This window comes from Lepidochelys olivacea, assembly GCF_965140295.1.
Source record: "Lepidochelys olivacea isolate rLepOli2 genome assembly, chromosome: 1".
Taxonomy (NCBI): domain Eukaryota; kingdom Metazoa; phylum Chordata; order Testudines; family Cheloniidae; genus Lepidochelys; species Lepidochelys olivacea.
Genome location: NC_140411.1, coordinates 266,704,479 through 266,726,432, shown reverse-complemented (window position 1 = coordinate 266,726,432; position 21,954 = coordinate 266,704,479). Strand labels below are relative to the sequence as shown.

Sequence of the window (21,954 nt, the reverse complement as noted above, 5' to 3'; positions counted from 1 at the left end):
TAACTAAAAGTCATTACTCTCTGAGGGCTGATTTCTAGCCTGTATGAAATGAGTTGATGCTCTGAATCCGGTTACTAGGAAACAAAACTATCACCTGTGTGCATCACAAAAAACACCATAATAATTGGCATTCTTGTTGGCAGTAGGCAGGCTAAGGACTGAATCAGCATAGAGAATGAACTGCATTCTTGTGCGCTAAGGTGATCCCTCTAGGACAAGACTTGAGGCACATTGTCAGGCTGTTGTTGGGGAGGCTTGCACAGTCACTGCTGGGAGCATCCCTGCTCTGGTCTGTGAATAAACAAAGGTTTTCCATTTCCAGGGCTGTCAATCTGGCACCTCTCATGACCATTAAGGGCCAGATCCAAAGCCCACTGAAGCCAGTGAACGACTCCCATGGATTTTAGTGGGCTTAAGTGTAAATAAATAATGTGTTTATAAACAATGCCAGTTTGACTCTCCAAGACATGGATTATGATCAATTGACTAAATACTTCCCGATCTTTCCTGCCAATATAAAACACGGTGGCAAGCACAACCACTTTTCTGACTACTGAAGTGCAGTGAGTGCTGTACTTACGTTATACTCCAGTGAGTTATGTAATTGTGGTTCATTTGAAAAAAATTAACTCAGTTATCAATGCCAGAAACATCTGTTCCTGTATTTTAAAGGCAGTGCCTTGGATTAGAAAGGCAAGGCACCAGTTCCAGTTTCCTCAGCAGCTCTGTACTGAATTGCGTGTGCACTGGAATCTGATTAGAAACTTCTTTGCTTCCTCTGGATACTGATTCCTGTGTATTTTAAATAGTCTTCTGATAAGGCAAGCTACCTTTTTGATCTACATTGTTCCCAAGAAACCTTTGTCTTTCCCATTGGTCTATCTAAATTTAGCTAAGATGACTCACAGAAGCCATTTAATTCTTTTCAATCTGTAACTCATTTGATTGGAAATTAAACATGTTCTATTAGCACTAAATGAAATCACCATGAAATCACAATGAAAGCTTCAACCATGTCTGACACAAGCCAAAGTAGAAAGAAATACCTTGTGAATGCAGCTTTGATCATCAGAAAGATTTGCTGTCAAAGAAGTCCATTTATGCAAACAAACGAAAATTATGGAACAGCTTAATTCAACAATAATGCTAGTAGTTAGCATATTTTCTTCATTTGAAAATGATCTTGTGATTTCTTTTTTCTATGTGCTCCAGCAACTGTTTTCCTGGAGTTTTGGAAAAGAAGACGAGCAGTAATTGCTTATGACTGGGACTTGATAGACTGGGAAGAAGAAGAGGTTTGTCGATAATTTACTATAATCTTGGGTAGAAAAGATTCTGGTTAAAAATCAGCAGCCAATTTTTCCCTTAGTTTTATTATCAATTTCTCTTTCACATCAGAAGCTATAAAATAAACCTTATAATTTATCTTTCTGTAAGGATGAGCATTTTCTCCCAAGATGCTTCATCTAGAGCTGTGAAGAAACTTGCTGCAGGCCAAATTGTGCTCTCATTTTTCACCAATGTAAATACAAATTAACTTCAAGGAAGTTTTGGGGCATTCTCTGGGTTTATGGCAACGTAGGTTTGAAAAGGATCTGGCCTCCGTTGTGGTAGAACTAGCAACAATCACACTTAAAGAATCTTTCAGCATGATTTAATTTTTTTAAAGCAATTACTTTTTAGTCCATAGACATTCAGATTTTTAAAAATGCAAAAGGTTGACCTTCCTGCCTGCCCTTGAATAACTATACATCAACCATCAACATCAAGATGAGCTTCCTAAGGTGTTGCTTTGGATAGCTGCTAAGAATACTGATGGGGAACCTCAAAAGGTTTTCACAGCTCCCAAAAGTCTGGCTGGTCTTTGTTTTCACATCACAGTAGGTGTAAAACACAGTGCCATACTGACACTGAAATGGATAACAATATTATTGCCCAGAAGGCTTGCAGTGAAGCAGCTAAATTCACCCAATGCCCAGTAAAGGAAAATCTACTAGGATAGGAGGTTGGGGAAGTGACAAATAGCCACAACCTCCCTTCTGCTGTGGCTGCCACACAGGCATGGAGGGCTTTGATGGCAATGGAACTATACAGGGAAAGGGCAGGATGCTAGGAACCTGCAAGGTGGATTTGGAACCCCTGCATGGCCTGGAGCATTGCTGCTCTGAGTTTCCTTGCTCCCAGGCATGTAGGATTCTTTTGTGGGCAGAGTCAGAGAATGGCAGGCGGAGCTATGTTCCTTTCCTCCACAAGGGGTTCATTGCCATTGTGGGAGGGCTACAATAGTCATTAGGATGCAGTAATGGTCACAGTGGCTTGACTGCTAATCTGCTGCCTGTGGGAAAGAATTCCTTCCCCAGGGTCACTGTAGATTTTCCCAGCACAGAACCAGACTTCTCAGCCTAGGGACGGAATTTGTCTCTTTGGGAAGAGGCCACATAATGTTACATTTGCTTATTTGATGACAAGATGGGTTTTCTTTAACCTTGGTGGTGAGGGAAATAAGTTAAAAACACAAAGGAAAACAAATGGCTGCTTTGGGTCAAGTGGAGAGTCCCTGTGGAATCCCAGAGTATAAAGGGGCTGCTAAAGAACTTAAAACAGACTCCTGTGCAGCAGAGGGCTTCACTGGCAGTGCACACATGCTGTCAGACCAATCCCAGGATTGCTTTGGGACTGTTATCAATGTGTCTACAGCAGTGGTGGGCAGCCTGCGAGCCACATGCGGCCCATCAGGGTAATCCGATTGCAGGCTGTGAGACATTTTGCTGACGTTGACGGTCCGCAGGCACCGCCGCCTGCCGCTCCCAGTGGCCGCAGTTCGCTGTTCCTGGCCAATGGGAGCTGTGGGGGGCCGTGCCTGCGAATACTCAACGTCAACAAAATGCCTGCAATCAGATTACCCTGATGGCCCACAGGTTGCCCACCACTGGTCTAGGGGATAGTTAGGTCCTGAATCTGCTGGAGCGTGCCAGTGAAAGGTCACCTGTAATAGTGAGAGTGGCTTCAAATGGTGCTGTTAAGACTTAAGATGCTAATTAGGACTAAGCTGTATTGGTCTTGCCTAGGTTGCCAACCCTCCAGGATTGGCCTGGAGTCTCCTGGAATCAGCATCGATCTCCCAATGACTATGGAAAGCAATCCAGGAGATTTTAATAGGATATTTTAAGCAAATGACATTACATCATTTTGGGGGGAAAAATCTCCCAGAATAGCTTCAGTCAGCATTGACAACCCTAGGCTTGCCTCCTACTGGTTAGAAGCCCACACTGATTAGGAGCACAGAAAAGTTCAAGAAGCTGAAGTGCTGAATTTTGATTTGAAGGGTCCAGATTCAAACCCAACAGAGGTGGATTCCTCTCATTGAAAAGACACTTAAAGAAACTAACAAAACCTTGTAACAATTATGAGCATTCAAACTGCCTTTCCATGAGCTCTGGTGCCCCAGTATTAGTTATTTGCGCGCTTCTTAGGCATGCAGCCCCTTTACAGTTTAACCAGCCTGGATTTGGGATTGGGATTTACCTAGCATTATGGATATCAGTGGAGCAGCCAAGCCAAATCTGAGTGAGTGGCATTGCGACCTGGTGCATGAAGCAGGTTGCAAGGAGCAAGGACGCAGGACAGGAGCCATCGCTGCTGGGTGAGTGGGGGCACATTTGCTCTCCAACCCCTGCCTTCCCGGGCCTCCCCAACTGGCTGGGGCTGGAAGAGGGGGAAGAGAAGGGAGACAAGAGAGTCAGGAGGCTGGGGGGAGCTGAGCAGGGGGCTTGGAGGCTGGGAAGGGGAACAGGGGTAGTCTCCTATTTTGTAGCCTCCTTGCTGGGAGGGGGCATCTGTGTTGTTTTGTGTCTGTTTCAGTTAGGACCGCCCTCTTCCCCCAAAGGATCTTTGAGAGGCTAAGGCCAGGTCTACACTATAAACTTACATCAGCATAACTACATCGACCAGAGGTGTGAAAAGTCCACTCCCATGAACAATGCAATTATACCAACCTAGCCACCTGTGTAGACAGCGCTGGGTCAGCAGGAGGGCTTCTCCTGTCATCATAGCTACCGCCTCTTGTGGAGGTGGATTAGCTACACTAACAGGAGAAGCTCTTCCATTGGCATAGCAATGTCTTCACTGCAGCGGCAGAGCTGCACCATTGCAAGTACAAACCTGTCCTAATTCTCTCCCAGGACAGAGACAACCTGGAGGGCTGGTTTGTGTTTTGTTTTGTTTTGCTGTGCCTGTCTTCCACTGTCACTTAAAGGAGTGATGATGTCAGACTACAGCCTACAGGGGGATAGCAGCATCCTATCAGAATTCCCTATCCACAAGAGAGGGCACAGCTGGGAGAGCAAGGGGGCTGGAGGCAGCCACTTAATGCAGCTGGAAATGAGGGCCAAAGAGAATGTTGCCTGAGTAAGGGGTGAATGAATTCTGCAAATAGGAACAGCTTTAAATACTGCCCTTTATCTAACTTTCCCCACATTCAGAGATAAATCAGTTATAATGAGGCGCAAGATACTTTTTCAAACTGTGAGGAACCTCTTGCTAAAACTCGGAGGGTACACAAGTATCTAGCAAGCAGTTTTATTTACAAGTGAGTTGGAAACAGGATTAAGTTCAATTTTATTCCTGCTTTGCCGAATTGCTACTGTCTACTATCAAAATCCTAGAAAATTTCCTGGTGTCATCTTTAAAACAATATTGTTTACAGATATACATTTTCAAACACTCTTGTTTCTGATAGTAACTAACTGGGGAGTTTGTTAAATTTTATGTATGTAATTCTGTGAAGTTAGATGCCTTTTCTTACAGTGATCTGTTTTCCTCATTAAGAGCTGCTGATTTCCCAACTGATTTCCTGATTTAAGTGTCTGGCACTTAACATCACTGAAGTATTACTAGAAATAATTTTATGAAAAAAGTGATCTGAAGTTTGATGTTGCCTAGCTGTATTGTATGTAAAAATTGTTCCTCTCTTTTTTAGGAAGAAATACGTCCCCAGTTTGAAGCAAAGTACTCCAAGAAAGAACGGATGAATCCCATATCTGGAAAACCAGAGCCTTATCAAGCATTTGCAGATAAATGCAGCAGACTTATTGTTTCCGCATCTGGAATATTTTTTATGGTTTGAGAAAATTAATTTCCTTTCCGGTTACAAGAAGGAAAAGTTTAGTTTAAAAATGGCAAACAGAGTAGTAATTTTGGAAAACAGATAATTTGGTTTGTCTGAATGCAGAGGGTGGAATTATAGTTTATACTCTGGTTTAAAGATTGTACTGTCTGTTACAGCCAGAGTTGAGCCCCCCGCTCCCCTTGTTGATGGTTACCAGTCTGCTGTACTGAACACAACCTTTGGATCCCATGTGCTTCTAGCCAGCTGGGTCTGCACAGAGCCAAGACATTGTTTCTACTTTTGGCTTCTCAGGCGCACTCCTCGGGTGCAGACTCCCTGCCTGGTCCCCTATCTGAGGATGTGGGACTCCACGTCCAATTGCCCTTAGCCCTGAAACCAGTGCTGTCCCTCAGCAGCAGGTTATGCATGCCCCACTTTCACTGTCCCAAATTGCACCTCCATGAGCACTCCAGTTTATAATTTTACTCTTTGGGGATAGCAGATAAAGTAAGGAACACCAGCTTTGCAAAGGAACTTCTTAAATATGCACACTTTACTCTTAGCAGAGGAGAGTACAGATCTAGGCAAAACAACAAACACCTGAAGACAACTCCTCTCCCCGCTCCCTCCCCGTGTCCTCATCACTTTTGAGAGCCCTTTGGGTTTTTGTCAGTGTCCATTGGGGAAAGCTTCTGTTTCCCTTTCTCCAGATGTGTGTGTCTTCTCATTCTACTGTTGGAATGATTCCCCTTTCTAAAGAGCATTTCACTTTCAAAAGCAATTTCTAGTGCCTTTTTTCTGTTTCTGTTCTTCCACTGAGATTTTCCATGCTCCAACCATGTGTGGCATTGCTGGCAGAGAGTTGTTAAAAATCAGTGGCTCTGCCAATAGCAACCAGGATAGAACTATTCAGTGTTGAGGCCCCTTGGTGGTCCTGATACAGTTTCCCAGACACACACTGTTCCTGCCACAACATCAAGGTTCTAAACCACAATGAAGGTTACAATCATAAATGCTATTCATAAAACAAAAGGGAATTCATCGATTGACATACACACCCACTGTCACACAATCTTTCAGTAAAAAATACCCCTGTTTTAAAAACATAAAAGAGGATTTGTTTTAATTCATGCTAATCAGCATTGTTAATCTGGAATAGCTCCACTGACTTCAGGAGAGTTACTATGGATTTACACTGGTAGAACTGGGATCAGAATCTGTGTGGTATCCGGCAAGCCTCCAGCCAGGGACATACGCAGGGAACTGGCTTAAAATGAAAATGTGGACTCATTCACAATTATTTAGTTACTGGCTTACAATAAATAAATAAAAACAGGGCATATCTCAAAGTCCTCACCCAAGTTTTGCTCGATCCTTATTCATGCAGCATCTCACTGACTTCAGTGAGAGTTCTGTTGTTGTAAAAACTGAGGTTCAAATCCCTGAAGTCAAAGGGAATTTTCCTATGTGACAACTTGAAAATCAGATCCACTGGTAATTTTAAAGAAAAACCTTTGAGGAAATATTCTTCTTTGCTTCCAAAATACATCTGTCAATCGTTAAGCTAAATCAGCTTTCCAATACAAAGTTATAAAGGCTAACAGAGGACTTTGTAGTGAAGGCTGGCTGTCACCACCTTTTCATAATAGATTAGACACAATATTATCTTTAAATTCAGGATCTTTCTACCTGCAACTGATCTTATTTTCAGAATGCAACACTTGAGTTAAAAATAAAAATACACAAGAACCCTGTTTGCTGCCCTCTTTCTGAGCCAGGTTGCACTAATTCCCATCCAAAATGAGCAGTGTTTTTTAGGATTTGTGTCACCAGCTGTTTCCTGCCTTCTTCACTATTGATAATCAGTGCAAATTCATTTGTACACAGGGTGAAGTATGTATATAACCTTTTTGAGCTATGAGGGGTCTTTTAAACTTCAGCTAATGTTAACTTCAAATGCTAAACACTTAATCAAATATCTCACAATCTAAAGCCAGCCTGAATTTATCTATCTTCCAAATTGCCTTTTTCTCTTTTTTAAACAGAGTGCTTATGCTTTACCTTCGTGAAAAGTCCTTGAAATTATCATTTGGGATGATGACACTTTTGCCAAAGTCAGAGATCACTTGAAAAATCATGAGATTTAGATTTAAGTCAGAACTTGGAAGCCTGGATATTCAAGTACTATTTGGCTTTGGCAAAACAAATTCTGGACTGTATTATTTTAGCCTCCCTTCCCCCACCTTGTTAATCTTAGAAACAAGCCAAGAATTATTTTCAAAATTGACTTTTTGTTGTTGTTGTGTTTGTTGTTGTTGTTTGAATAGCACAGGCTTCCACTGGGTTAGAAATACATGGATTTTTAAAACTGAAAAGGAGTACTTGTGGCACCTTAGAGACTAATGTTATAATTCTTGACATCTGATTTGTGTCCATTTATTCTTTTACGTAGAGAGTGTCCAGTTTGACCAATGTACATGGCAGAGGGGCATTGCTGGCACATGATGGCATATATCACATTGGTGGATGTGCAGGTGAACGAGCCTCTGATAATGTGGCAGATGTGATTAGGCCCTATGATGGTGTCCTTTGAATAGATATGTGGACACAGTTGGCAACGGGCTTTGTTGCAAGGATAGGTTCCTGGGTTAGTGGTTCTGTCGTGTGGTATGTGGTTGCTGGTGAGTATTCGCTTCAGGTTGGGGGTTGTCTATACGCAAGGACTGGCCTGTCTCCCAAGATTTGTGAGAGTGATGGGTCGTCCTTCAGGATCGGTTGTAGATCCTTGATAATGCGTTGGAGAGGTTTTGGTTGGGGGCTGAAGGTGACGGCTAGTGGTGTTCTGTTATTTTCTTTGTTAGGTCTGTCCTGTAGTAGGTGACTTCTGGGAACTCTTCTGGCTCTATCAATCTGTTTCTTCACTTCCGCAGGTGGGTATTGTAGTTGTAAGAATGCTTGATAGAGATCTTGTAGGTGTTTGTCTCTGTCTGAGGGGTTGGAGCAAATGTGATTGTATCGCAGAGCTTGGCTGTAGACAATGGATCGTGTGGTTTGGTCTGGATGAAAGCTGGAGGCATGTAGGTAGGAATAGCGGTCAGTAGGTTTCCGGATAGGGTGGTATTTATGTGACCGTTGTTTATTAGCACTGTAGTCTCCAGGAAGTGGATCTCTTGTGTGGACTGGACCAGGCTGAGGTTGATGGTGGGGTGGAAATTGTTGAAATCATGGTGGAATTCCTCAAGGGCTTCTTTTCCATGGGTCCAGATGATGAAGATGTCATCAATATAGCGCAAGTAGAGTAGGGGCGTTAGGGGACGAGAGCTGAGAAAGCGTTATTCTAAGTCAGCCATAAAAATGTTGGCATACTGTGGGGCCATGCAGGTACCCATAGCAGTGCCGCTGATTTGAAGGTATACATTGTCCCCAAATGTGAAATAGTTATGGGTGAGGACAAAGTCACAAAGTTCAGCCACCAGGTTAGCCGTGACATTATCGGGGATAGTGTTCTTGACGGCTTGTAGTCCATCTTTGTGTGGAATGTTGGTGTAGAGGGCTTCTACATCCATAGTGGCCAGGATGGTGTTATCAGGAAGATCACCGATGGATTGTAGTTTCCTCAGGAAGTCAGTGGTGTCTCGAAGGTAGTTGGGAGTGTTGGTAGCGTAGGGTCTGAGGAGAGAGTCTACATAGCCAGACAGTCCTGCTGTCAGGGTGCCAATGCCTGAGAGGATGGGGCGCCCAGGATTTCCAGGTTTATGGATCTTGGGTAGTAGATAGAATATCCCAGGTTGGGGTTCCAAGGGTGTGTCTGTGCGGATTTGATCTTGTGCTTTTTCAGGGAGTTTCTTGAGCAAATGCTGTAGTTTCTTTTGGTAACTCTCAGTGGGATCAGAGGGTAATGGCTTGTAGAAAGTGGTGTTGGAGAGCTGCCTAGCAGCCTCTTGTTCATATTCCGACCTATTCATGATGACAACAGCACCTCCTTTGTCAGCCTTTTTGATTATGATGTCAGAGTTGTTTCTGAGGCTGTGGATGGCATTGTGTTCTGCACGGCTGAGGTTGTGGGGCAAGTGATGCTGCTTTTCCACAATTTCAGCCCGTGCACATCGGCGGAAGCACTCTATGTAGAAGTCCAGTCTGCTGTCTCGACCTTCAGGAGGAGTCCACCTAGAATCCTTCTTTTTGTAGTGTTGGTAGGGAGGTCTCTGTGGATTAGTATGTTGTTCAGAGGTGTGTTGGAAATATTCCTTGAGTCGGAGACGTCGAAAATAGGATTCTAGGTCACCACAGAACTATATCATGTTCATGGGGGTGAAGGGGCAGAAGGAGAGGCCCCGAGATAGGACAGCTGCTTCTGCTGGGCTAAGAGTATAGTTGGATAGGTTAACAATATTGCTGCGTGGGTTGAGGAAACCATTGCTGTGGCCCCTTGTGGCATGTAGTAGTTTAGAAAGTGTAGTGTCCTTTTTCTTTTGTAGAGAAGCAAAGTGTGTGTTGTAAATGGCTTGTCTAGTTTTAGTAAAGTCCTGCCATGAGGAAGTTTGTGTGGAAGGTTGGTTTTTTATGAGAGTATCCATTTTTGAGAGCTCATTCTTTATCTTTCCCTGTTTGCTGTAGAGGATGTTGATCAGGTGGTTCTGCAGTTTCTTTGAGAGCGTGTGGCACAAGCTGTCAGCATAGTCTGTGTGGTATGTAGACTGTAATGGATTTTTTACCTTCAGTCCTTTTGGTACGATGTCCATCTGTTTGCATTTGGAAAGGAAGATGATGTCTGTCTGTATCTGTACAAGTTTTTTCATGCAGTTGATAGATTTCCACTCCATACGGCTAAATGCAGTGCCTTGCATAATGACAGGTTTCAGAGTAACAGCCGTGTTAGTAACTAACTCGGCTGTTACTCTGAAACCTTTTAAAACTGAAATATCCTTGAAAAACAGTAGCTTAAAATAAGAGAAAAGGATGTTTTGTAAAACTTAAAATAAAGGCAGTTCTATATGTGTCAGTAAACCCAAACGTCACCAGGTTCTGCCTGAACCTTCATTCACGTCCATAAAGAGGAGTGGTTGAACCACAAAGCTAATGGGGCTGTCGCCCGCTCCACCTTCCAACTGCCATCCTGAAAATCTACTTACTTTGCTATCTGCATACCTTAATATAGTTTGGTTTTGAAGCTACCCCTGCAAAGTCAAATGCGTTCTGTTGTTACCAACAGAAGTGTCTATGATAAACACACTGCAGGCTCCTTAGAATGTTAGTGCATTGAAATAAGAGTTTTGTCTAATCACTCCATCTACTGGTGAAGATCAGTATTATACTTGTCTTAAAATATTGTCTGGTTAGATCCCACTGAGTGATATTTCCTTAACATCAAAAGTAAGCCTGTGCAGTCAATTTAAAATCCAGAAATAAAATAATATCAATGTTGTGATGACTCAAAGATCGCTATATGGATAATTTTATGGTGTTTTCCAAAGTAAAGTGTTAGTGAGATATCCTGGGTAATTTAAGGGAAGATGGTAGAGGTGGGGGCTATGTGGGAATATTTAGGTGATTTTTTTTATATATATGGATTGGATGACATGAAAATCTTTCAGATATGCTGTAGCATTTAGTTGTGCCAACCTAGATTTCCCTATAAATTTTGCATCAGAAGCAGGAAGTTTGCCAAACAATCAGTGGGACCACTGAACGATCGAGGTGCTAAAAGAACACTCAAGGAAGACAAGGCCATTGCAGAGAAGCTATATGATTTTTTTGCATTGGTCTTCACAGCAAAGGATGTGAGGGAGATTCCCAAACCTGAGCCATTCTTTTTAGGTGACAAATCTGAGGAACAGTCCAGATTGAGGCATCGATAGAGGAGGTTTTAGAACAAATTGATAAACAGTAATAAGTCATCAGGGCCAGATGGTATTCAGAGGGAACTCAAATATGAAATTGCAGAACTACGAACTGGTATGTAACCTAACACTTAAATCAGCTTCTGTACCAGATGACTGGCGAACTGGTTGAAACTATAGTAAAGAACAGAATTATCAGACACATAGATAAACATGATATGTTGGAGAAGAGCCAACACGGCTTTGGTAAAAGGAAATCATGCCTCACCAATGTATTAAACTTCTTTGAGGGGGTCAACAAACATATGGACAAGGGTGATCCAGTGGATATAGTGTACTTGGACTTTCAGAAAACCTTTGACAAGGTCCCATACCAAAGGCTCTTAAGCAAAGTAAGCCATTGTGGGATATGAGAGAGGGAAGGAATAAATGGTTAGTTTTCAGAATGGAGAGAGGTAAATAGCAGGGTCCCCCAGGGATCTGTATTGGGACCAGTGCTGTTCCACATATTCATAAATGATCTGAAAAAGGAGGTAAATAGTGAGATGGCAAAGTTTGCAGATGGTACAAAATTACTCAAGTAAATCCAAAGTAGATTGCGAAAAGTTACAAAGGGATCTCACAAAGCTTGGGTGATTGGGCAACAAAATGGCAGATGAAATTCAATGCTGATAAATGCGAACTAGTTCACACTGTGTTACGAATTACACCTTGTAGGACACGCACACAACTGCTGCGAATTACACCTGGTAGGACACGCACACAACTGCTGCGAATTATACCTGGTAGGACACGCACAGTTCGAATCTAGGCTGAGGCACAGAAACAAAGTCCACAACTGCAGAGTTCCCAAAAGACACTAAGTTTATTACGCTCGAGCGTGGTGCCCCCCTGCTAGCCAGGAGGGGACCCTGAATGCAGATTATACAAAGGTTATATACTTTTTAGCAAAGCATGTTGCCCTCGTGCATCGGAAACCTTAGCCAATAAACAAACCCTTGTCTTATCTACCACCTATCCCTGCTTGGTGCATTCCTCGTGCTATACCAGTATGTTAATTACACAGCATGGTCCTAAAGCTATGCATCAGTAACTTTTATTATCAGGATGGGAGGCCTCACATCAAGGCCAAGAGACAGGGAGTTAGAGACTGACAAAAACCAGATACTGGGAGTCAAGGCAGGCTGGAGACAAGGAGGAGGATTTTCACAGGGATTCAATATCTAAGGATTACTCCTGGTATATGATGTGCTGGCATTTAAACAATGGTGGGCCCCAAACCAAAATGGAGTCACATGTGCTAACTTTTCCTTAACAACTGGAAAACATAATCCCAACCATACATCCAAAATGTGGGGGTCTAAATTAGTTGTTACCACTCAAGAAAGAGGTCATGGAGTCATTGTGGATAATTCTCTGAAAATATCCAATCAATATGCAGCAGCAGTCAAAAATGCTCACAGAACAAACATTAGGAACCATTAGGAAAGGGATAGATGATAAGACAGAAAATATCATCATGCCACTATATAAATCCATGATAAATATACATCCACACCCTGAATACTATGTGCAATTCTGGTTGTTGTGTCCCAAAAAAGATATATTAGAATTGGAAAACGTACCAAGAAGGGCAACAAAAATGATTAAGGGTATGGAACAGGTTCTATACGAGGAGAGATTAAAAAGACTGGGACTATTCAGGTTGGAAAAGAGAAGACTAACAGGGGATGAAATAGAAGACTATAAAATCACTAATGATGTGGAGAAAGTATGGAATTCAGCGTATAAGCCTTTACCATACTTGAGTAATTGGTGATTGATCCAACCCTAGAGCGTTATTCTTGAAGAAGCCAAAACAGCTTTAAAATGGCTCATATTGTTAAATTTCTGAATCTGTGAACATGAGACAAATTTCTTCATATTTGTTGTTATGTGGTTACAGTCTTCCCTGAAAGAAACTTACAAATCCTGAAATTAACACTGGGAGCCCTAAGCCAGAAATGATCCTTTGTAACTGTGAAATTTGTATGCCTATCAGAACCTTTGTGGCTTAGAATTAGCAGAATAGAAGAGTTTCCGCTCAAATTTTTAAAATGAGCGGAGACAATTTTAATCACTTTTTTACCATGAGAATAATTTATCTCAGTTTGTTTTACTGATAATAATTTATCTCCTTGTTTTACTGTCAAACTAATGATTTTCTCTCTCAAATATTTATGACTGACCAAACGCTTCTTTAAACATTAAAGCCAAAATACCGAGCCCCCAAGGGAAGGTGTTGGAAAGTCCATCCCTGTCCCCTAAACCAGGGCTGTCCAGCCTCAAGCTAGTGCCTAGTGTAAATTACAGCAGCCTCAGGACTACTGTGTTTTACTCTGGCTGCCCATCCATTCCAACAGGTAAGGAGCATATGGGCATAGGGATAGCCACACCTGGGTCAAGAGAAAGGGTGGGTATAGAAGTTTCTGAGGCCACTCTATACCACCTAGGAATCCCCTTCTCCACAGGGAATCGTCCTCTAGCTCACTAGTAAGGTAACTTTGTGGCTGCTATATGCTTCCAGAGTGGCAAAGAGTAGCTTTAATGGATCAGATGAACTGGTCCTATGTGTTCACACACACTTTAACCTTCTCCTTGTCATGTTTCTCTACATATGGATTATGCCAACCTCTGTTAAACCAATTCTATAAATAAAAGAATGTGAAAATGGCTTGAAATTCTGGGGTGGGGGGAGGCGTTGATTGTTTTTTCCTAAATAACTATGATGTATCACATTTTTGTCAGGTTTTACGAATGCATTCGGGTTGTAGTAATGCATGTGGACACACCAAACCTGACTGGTTTCTATTCAAGAAAATGTAATTGCATGGTAACATAGCTAAGATATAGTATATAATGTAGCCTGGATAAGATGAGTCACCCATGCTAATAACAAAATGTTTGAGATCTAGGTTACTGGCTCAAATGGGACACAAGTTGGTCATGACAGTTTAATGCCCAACTGTTCTGTATGATATGTCACAACTGACTTAGTGACCTCAGCTCAACTGGAAAATTTTCTACATCAGACATCTTTTCTAAGTATTATCAATGATGCCAGGGATGAAATTATCAAAGAGATTGAATTTACCATCCCTAAATATAATCCCTCCAAAATAGTACAGTGAAGCATCTTGTTAAGGTAAAAAGAAAAGGAGTACTTGTGGCACCTTAGAGACTAACCAATTTATTTGAGCATAAGCTTTCGTGAGCTACAGCTCACTTCATTGGATGTTTATGCACGAAAGCTTATGCTCAAATAAATTGGTTAGTCTCTAAGGTGCCACAAGTACTCCTTTTCTTTTTGCGAATACAGACTAACACGGCTGTTACTCTGAAACTTGTTAAGGTAGTGTGATGAAATTCTCTGTTGCTTCCTGAGTAGTATTTAACACAGGGTGAAATTCCCCCCGGGCAAAGAGGCAGCACAAAAGCCTATGTACCACTTTGAATATTCAAAGTATGACTTATGTGGTCCATAAGCCATGTACTGACCCTCTCCAGAGTGGTGAATTTTACTCAGTGTCAGTAAGGCAAAGCTTTAATTTCCAGGGCTAGCAATCAAGCACCATTCACTAACTCTGGAAAACAGAAAATAGTAGTGTTTTTCAAGAGAATGATTAAATGTAGACATGATTTTAATCAGATATCAAGTGTATTTATATTATAGGAAATGGAGAGGAAATCAGATATTAATCCAGATGAAATCCCTCTCAGTGAAAAATGATGTATGTTTCAGGACTTGTTTTTTTAAGATAGGTTTATTTTTATAGTCTTGAGAATGTCAGGAAGAAATCAATTCCAATTGTGAGGAATTTCAGGCTTTTCTATTTTCCCCCCTTTAGATCTGTGTGGTGATTGCTGCTGTTTTTGGCATTGTTATTTACCGTGTTGTGACTGTCAGCACTTTTGCTGCCTTTAAGTGGGCTTTAATCAGGAATAACTCTCAGGTTGCAACTACAGGGACTGCAGTGTGCATCAACTTTTGCATCATCATGCTACTGAATGTGGTAAGTAAAGATAACCAGGATCCATAAGCAGTGGGTATAAAAGGCCAGGATGCTGGGTTGTTGGTTTTGGCGATTTGCATGGGCTGGGCTTCCACCGGAAGAAGTTTTTGCTTATTATTATGCACCATGCAGGTTCCAGGGTGGCTGAGGAGGTGGTATCTGCTACTCAGCTTCCTGGGTTCATCAGCAATCTCCCTGAACTCCAGAGAGATTACTGATGAACCTGGGAAGCTGAGTAGCAGATACCGCCTCCTCAGCCGCCCTGGAACCTGCATGGCGCATATAAAAAGCTCAGGTTCTTTGGGAAGAGCTTTTGCTTTTCCTGCTGGGGGTCTTGGGAGGGGAGTCACGGCACAGCTGGGATGACTCAGGGCTCCTCTGGCCATGGGGGCGGCTCAGGAGTCCTCCGGCCATGGCGGGGAGGCCTGGGGATCGGCCCTCCAGCAGGTAGGGGGTGAGGTTCACCCACCGCCCATGCTAGGATCTAAAGCAAAGTGCACACAGGCACTTGATCTATATGTGTGCCCCAGTCTGCATGTTGCTGAATGCCCTCAACTGCTATTGACTTTAATGGGAGCTGAGGATGCTTGTTGGGTTTGACTCTTAGTACCTACCATACCTGTGTAATTGGCTTCAAAATTCACTTAAGTACAATACATGTTTGAAAAAGTCTACAAATTATATAATTTTAAAGGGACATATTCAAGCCTGGTTGGTTCAAATTTGTTCTACACGATATTCCTTCTATTTATTTGCAATTTGCAAGTAAGTCTTTAAATATGCTTTTTTAAACAAAATGGTTCAGTGTTCTTTTTTAATATAAAGGCCAAACTTGCTCCTCACTTACTCACGGCAGAATTTTCCCCTTAGGGATAGATATATACAGACTCTCTTTCTACAGGAGAGCACTTACCTGCATTGAAAACTTCACAGGGAGGGATTGACATTGAGTGGCTGTGAATTGTTCCATCAGTTACTTCTAATGCTAAAAGCATGCCAATCACTGCATTCTAGGTGAGAATTCTGGGAGGGTGGATTGAATCTGGCTTGTGAGTCTGATTGGGCCTGGGATAAAGGGATTCCTAGGCCATCTGTTTCTAGGTGGTTAAAGTTCCAGTGGGGTAGATCACAATGGGTTGGGTAGGTAAAGGGCGAGTTTACCCATCCTCTAAGGTGAGAGAGTTCTTTTGGTTTCCCAGGTGCTTCTGGATATTTATGTAGCAGCAATTGTCAGATGTGTTTTTCTGTCACCTGCTCTTGGCAAGAAGGTTGCATCCTTTTCCTTCAGATGCACATGTTGCCAGTTACCCATGTCGTTGCCACCTCGAGGTTGTGTTATTGCAAACACTTTACAAAGAGCTACATCTTCAAGCCATCCAAAAATTGCAGCTAATTCAGAATGTCTTGCCCCACTTAGTAAGTGGAGTTTCTTGCTGTAAGATTATTATTCCTTAGCTCCATGAGCTACACTGATGGGAAAAGTCGATCTAAGCTACACAATTTGAGTTACATGAATAGCGTAACTCAAGTCGACGTAGCTTAGATCTACTTACCGTGGGGTCCATACTATGCAATGTCGACAGGAGACGCTCTGCCATTGACTCCCCTTACTCTTCTCGATCTGGTGGATTAGAGGAGTCGACAGGAGAGCGATCTGCGGTCTTCATTGATTGCCATGTGTCGATCCCCCACCCCCCACCCCCACCCCCGGTAAGCATAGACTAGCCCTTAGTTTCCAAGTGAAGTATAAGGTGTTAGTTCTAACCAATACATGTACAAATGCTGCCTACTAGAGAGATCACTTCACTTTCTATGTGATACTGAAGCATTTGCAGTCATCTGAGATATTCAAACTAACAGCCCTGGTTTACAGGTAAAGTGGCTGTGAGAAGCCGTCACCACAGGAACTCACTTCTCCTCCTTTTCACACTCAAGCCTGCATTTGATGTCCTTTAGGACAAGCTGAAAGATTTGTCTGGTTTCCCATGCATTTCCCAAGGGAGAGAAAGGGGAGAGTTGATTGAGAAATTGGAGGGAGAAGGATAGGATAGAGACCAATAGTGAGTTGGGAAGTTGGTTTGAGGACGCTGTTTGTAAAAGTTTTTTAATGTATTTTATTTAAAGTCTGTGGCTTTTAATTTTTTTTTTTTGGAAGTATGCCTAGATCATGTGATAGGAATTATGAAGAATAAACATAAGTCAGTGTATACCTCTGTCAGCAAAGAACTGACCACCAAACTTCCAACCATCTGTGCACTGAGGCAACAATGAAACGACTCAGAACAGAAGTAGATTTCACTTTCTAGCCCCAAAGACTTCTACTGTTAAGGGGCAAAAATTAAAATGATGGAAAAAGCCATGAATAATTTCCTTGTTGATTTTTTTAGTGACTTATCAAGTGGAGTATTGCAAGAAAACTTCTTAAACCTTACAGGTTCTAACAAGAAATAAATATTGTCAGTGAACTGGACAATAAGGAGAGGACCAGGGAAAACGAAATCCCATAGGTATACTAAAGCATGACTATGAAACATCTTTTTAAGGAGGTGGTGAGGTTTTGAACTTAACATTTTGCTTTCCACACTGAGTTACAATAGGTAGTGGGTTACAATAGGCAACTAATGGAGATCTTCTAAAATACTAACAGCTTCTGGCTCCCATGAGCAATCAGACAGTTAAGTCCTATACAAGCTGTGAGCACATAACAATGAAGAAAAATCGCATGGGGCAAGCAAAGAGAGATTAATATAAAACAGAACTTGAGGTGAGAAGAGAAAAAAGATGTTTAGAACAGTCTGGGAATCCCTGTAAGACAACATGGACTGCAACCAAAGACTCTAATACACTTTCACAACCTGTCTGATATAAGCATCAGGGGAAAGCTCTGGGTCAAGCAGCTTCTAGGTTGGATGCTTTGAGAGCTGGATGGATAATAGAGTTATGCATTCATCTTGACAAGATTTGATGACGTTCAAGCTGACTGTCTCCCAGTTAATCCTGCAGCCTGCACTGAGAGCAATCACAAGCTTCATCTTGGGTAGTAAAGCCCATTCCTATCAATAACATCACCCAAAGAAATATGAACACTGAATAAAATGGGATCCTAAATGAAGCCCTTTGAGATTTGTAGTGATAAACTGTAGTCGCAGAAAAACCGTTCCAAGCATCGTTAACAGAATCGCAAACACTGTCTGATCCAGGAGGAATAACAACAAAACATAATATTCACACACAGACATGCAGGTCATTGAAGATCTGTAAACGGGCACTCACCCTGATCCTGGCAAGGAATCAAACACACGGCCCTCTAGCACTTTTATATTCTCCATAGGGAGGTGCTTTTAAAGCTGAAAAGAGACCACCTTTTCAATTATTTAAAAGAAAAAAAAGGATTCAGATCACCACTGTTTATTTCAGACAAGACAGAAAGCTCTACAGGAGAAATGTTGTTAATAGCTATGATAGAATGTCAAATTACTTGGATTCCTAAGCAGCTGGTTTAATACGTAGCCTGTGTATAACTCACTAAACCTTAGCAACAGTTTATAAAGTAAATTGTATAAAAAGGAACTGTATAAAAGGAATTGTATAAAAAGGGATGGGTGCACTTTGGAAACTAAGGGCCCAATCCTAGAAGATGTTGAGTTCTTTGAAGAGGTGTTGAGTCCCCTCCACTCCCATTAATGTCTATAGGAATTGAGGACACTCAACACCATGCAGGATCTGGCTCCAGATCAGTAGAAAGGGTAATACCATTTGAGACAAATGGATACAGTGATTTAGTTTTATAATAAAAATGAATTCTGTGCATTTATATAGTATGTTGTATGTTTACCCCTGCATAAATACTAACTCATGTCAAAGCTTCTCTATTAAATAAGTTAGCAGTCTTTCAGAGGAATTTGAGACCATGATTCCTGCTATCATAGACAAGTGCCAATAAGGATTTAGAAGAACATCAGTGGTTCTGAATAAAGAAACGCATTTGGCAACAGTGATGTTCTCTGACCTCCTACGTCTCTCTCCCAAAGAGAGACAGACAAGGTCTGTTTCTGTTAGGGCTAATTTGCTTGTTAAGTTTTCCATAATTTCCCTTGCATTTGCAGAATTAAATGACTTTTTACAGATGGAACACAGTGCTAAACTTTTCATTAAAATCCACACACTTTTCAGTTTCAATGTCAAAGATTTCCAAGGTGAAAATTAGTGATTCCTCTCAGGTGTAGGAGAGAACATGGTCCAATGAATATGGCATTGATCTGAGAATGAAGAAACCTGGGTTTTATTCCTGGCTCTGCCAATTACCTGGTTTCTGACTTGTATTAATTTAGAGGGAATAAAGGGCCCAAAGAGTCAAAGGTATTAACAAGACCTTCTCACTGTCCGACATTAAACAGTGTCAAACAAACAGGGTTGGGTTTACAGAGACGTCATCCTGCTTGCTACCATGTCAAATGCACCATTAAAAATCCTTTTACTAAAGATACAGAAAAAGAAGAAAAACAGTTATTAAAGCATTTGAAATGTAAAGTGTTAAGTTAGGCTGTCACTTTAACAACATCCCTTGTTCCCTTTAGCTGTAGAGCCTTTAGAAGGGGGAAAAAAAACCTTGTTTGACAGTCTGTTAGTTGGTTTTAAAGATGTTAGTAACTGCCCTTTTGGGGAAAAGAGAAGAAGTTAGTTGAGATGGCGGGAGCTGTTGTTTTTACTGTTGTTAAAGTCTGATCCCATTTCCTAGAAGGCAAAACAAGACACACACGCACAAGGGGAAAGAGAAGAACAACAAAGATAAAAAATGCAACCTCTGTTTCTGGTGTTGACTCTCACGTGCAGCCTCAATGTTGGAAGAAAACAGGCCCAGCACACAGTTTTAATCAGCCACTCCAAGACCTGCAAACTCATGCCAGCATCAGGCTGTTTAAGGCATTGCATTTAGATGCCTTCCTGGTCACTGGCTTACAGCAGTGTTGCAAAATATATAGTCTTGGTTTGCTAAGCCAGAGCCTTACCAAACAGAAGGCAGAAGGAGACGGGTAAGAAAAGAATAAATAAGTTAGAGAAGGGAAAGGGCACACTGAATGGATGTGAATGTCTGACAAAGTCTTTCATCCCAGGTAGTGTTGGATTTAGCCAAAGCCAGTGGAGGAGGTGATGTCACCTGGGTCTTTCTCTCTCTCTGGCCTGGTCAGGCCAGGACATCTCTTAGGATTAGGAAGAAGGTCCACTGGTGTCACACTGGGTCCTGAGATCCCAGGAGATGGAAGGGGTGGCAGCCATGATGGTGAAGCTTGCTCCTTCCCCTTCTCTTTGTCTTTCAGTCAGCCAGCAACACAGTAGCCAGCGTACCCCCCCAAAAAAGTTTCTTTGAGGATCCCAAAAGGGGAGTGATGGGTGGAATATCTTGTCCTCTTATTATTTTGTCCACCAACTGACACACCAATTTTGGTTCACTGATTTTTGGTTCCACACTTTTCTTGTTTACGAAGTATGATCTTACCAAAGTCCTTCAGTGATATCAGTGGGCCTTGTTTGGACAAGTTCAGTCTGTCTCTCTCATTTTTAAACCTTTTCCCATCAGTATTTGTTAAATTGACAATTAAGGGTAAATTTGTAGATCCAGTTGTCATAACAGACCTTGGACAAATTACTTAAGCTTTCTGCACCACATCTGTACAAGGGGATAATAACTCTCCTCCTTTGTAAAGTGCTTCTATGGATGAAAGGCACCACATAAGAGCTAAGTAGTATTACTGTTATCACAATGCCAACAAATTTTACCAAACAATGAGGATCAGAATTTCAGTTTTAAAATGGAATAATTGTTGTTCATCCTAGAAAACAGATCTATATTGTTAATGATGTTAAACTGTGCTGGTCACATTTTTCAGAAGTTGTTTCTTATTTGTTGCAGTTGTATGAAAAAGTTGCTCTTCTTCTGACAAATTTAGGTAAGTGGTGATAAATATACAACTGAAATAATATTTTATTGATTTTGGTTTATACCTCAGCTCTCGCTTCATTCTAAATATTGAGCATGAAATTCTAGCTCCATTGAAGCCAACTGGAGTTTAGCCATTGACTTCACTAGGTGCAGGATTTCTCCCTGAATCAGTATCCCTGTCACATTTACAAAATGCTGCCTAGGTTAAAATAATACATGTTTTTGAAATATTGTACTGTGTTTCTAAGCACATTTATACCTGTGTTTATAGTTTTTCAAAATATCCGTCTATCAATACGACTTTTAATTTCAAGTCCCACCTTCAAACCTGACTGTTGCCTATTAACAAGAACACTGCTCTCTCTTCCCCGTCCTCTCCCAGCTATGTCCAGCCTGATTCCTGTCTAAGCTTTAATTCCTAGATACTATAGGAATGAAGCTCTGATCTGAGATGCTGCAGCTGGGAGAGGAAAAGGCTAATCTCCATTTTCAGTATGAACTATTATTTTATTTACATAACTGTGCATGGTGCTTTACAGACAAATTAAAGCAATGGGCCCAGATCCTTAATTTGTGTAACCTGTCGGCGCTCAGTTGAAGCCCATGGAGCTATGACAGTTTACACCTGCTAAAGATCTGACCCACGATTCCTGTCCTAAATATCTTAAATGCTAAGGACTCAGCTAAGCATATGTTTACCACAGGGCCTGATTTTCAGAGATGCTGCCTACCCACAGCTTCTGTCAGCTTCAGCTAGTGTTGTGGGCACTCAACACTTCTGAAAATCTGTCCCATAGTGTGTATTACTGCGAGTACTCCTACTGAAGTCTGTGGGGCTACTCAGAATGGTAAATACCATGCCCAGTACTGGCAAGCATTCGCAGGACTGGGCGAGGTGCGTAGACATAGCACAACAAGTGTTGACTGTTTTAAATCTAGTTTTGAGCACTGCTCAGAATGGGAGTCAAGGGTCCGGATACTGTGGCTACCGTTCCCCACTCCTTCCTTATTTAT

At 41.7% G+C, this 21,954-nt stretch overlaps 1 protein-coding gene across 3 annotated transcripts in view; it reads left to right on the top strand.

The window, feature by feature from the left end:
- ANO4 (anoctamin 4) overlaps positions 1 to 21,954 on the top strand; it is a 221,227-nt gene that overhangs the window by 160,211 nt on the left and 39,062 nt on the right. For all 3 annotated transcript variants that reach the window (XM_084639851.1, XM_084639850.1, XM_084639852.1), the window contains exons 14-17: positions 1,213 to 1,295; positions 4,979 to 5,119; positions 14,835 to 14,999; positions 20,911 to 20,947. In XM_084639851.1, the coding sequence (XP_084495977.1) occupies positions 1,213 to 1,295; positions 4,979 to 5,119; positions 14,835 to 14,999; positions 20,911 to 20,947 (426 nt within the window). The remainder of the gene's footprint in view (positions 1 to 1,212; positions 1,296 to 4,978; positions 5,120 to 14,834; positions 15,000 to 20,910; positions 20,948 to 21,954) is intronic.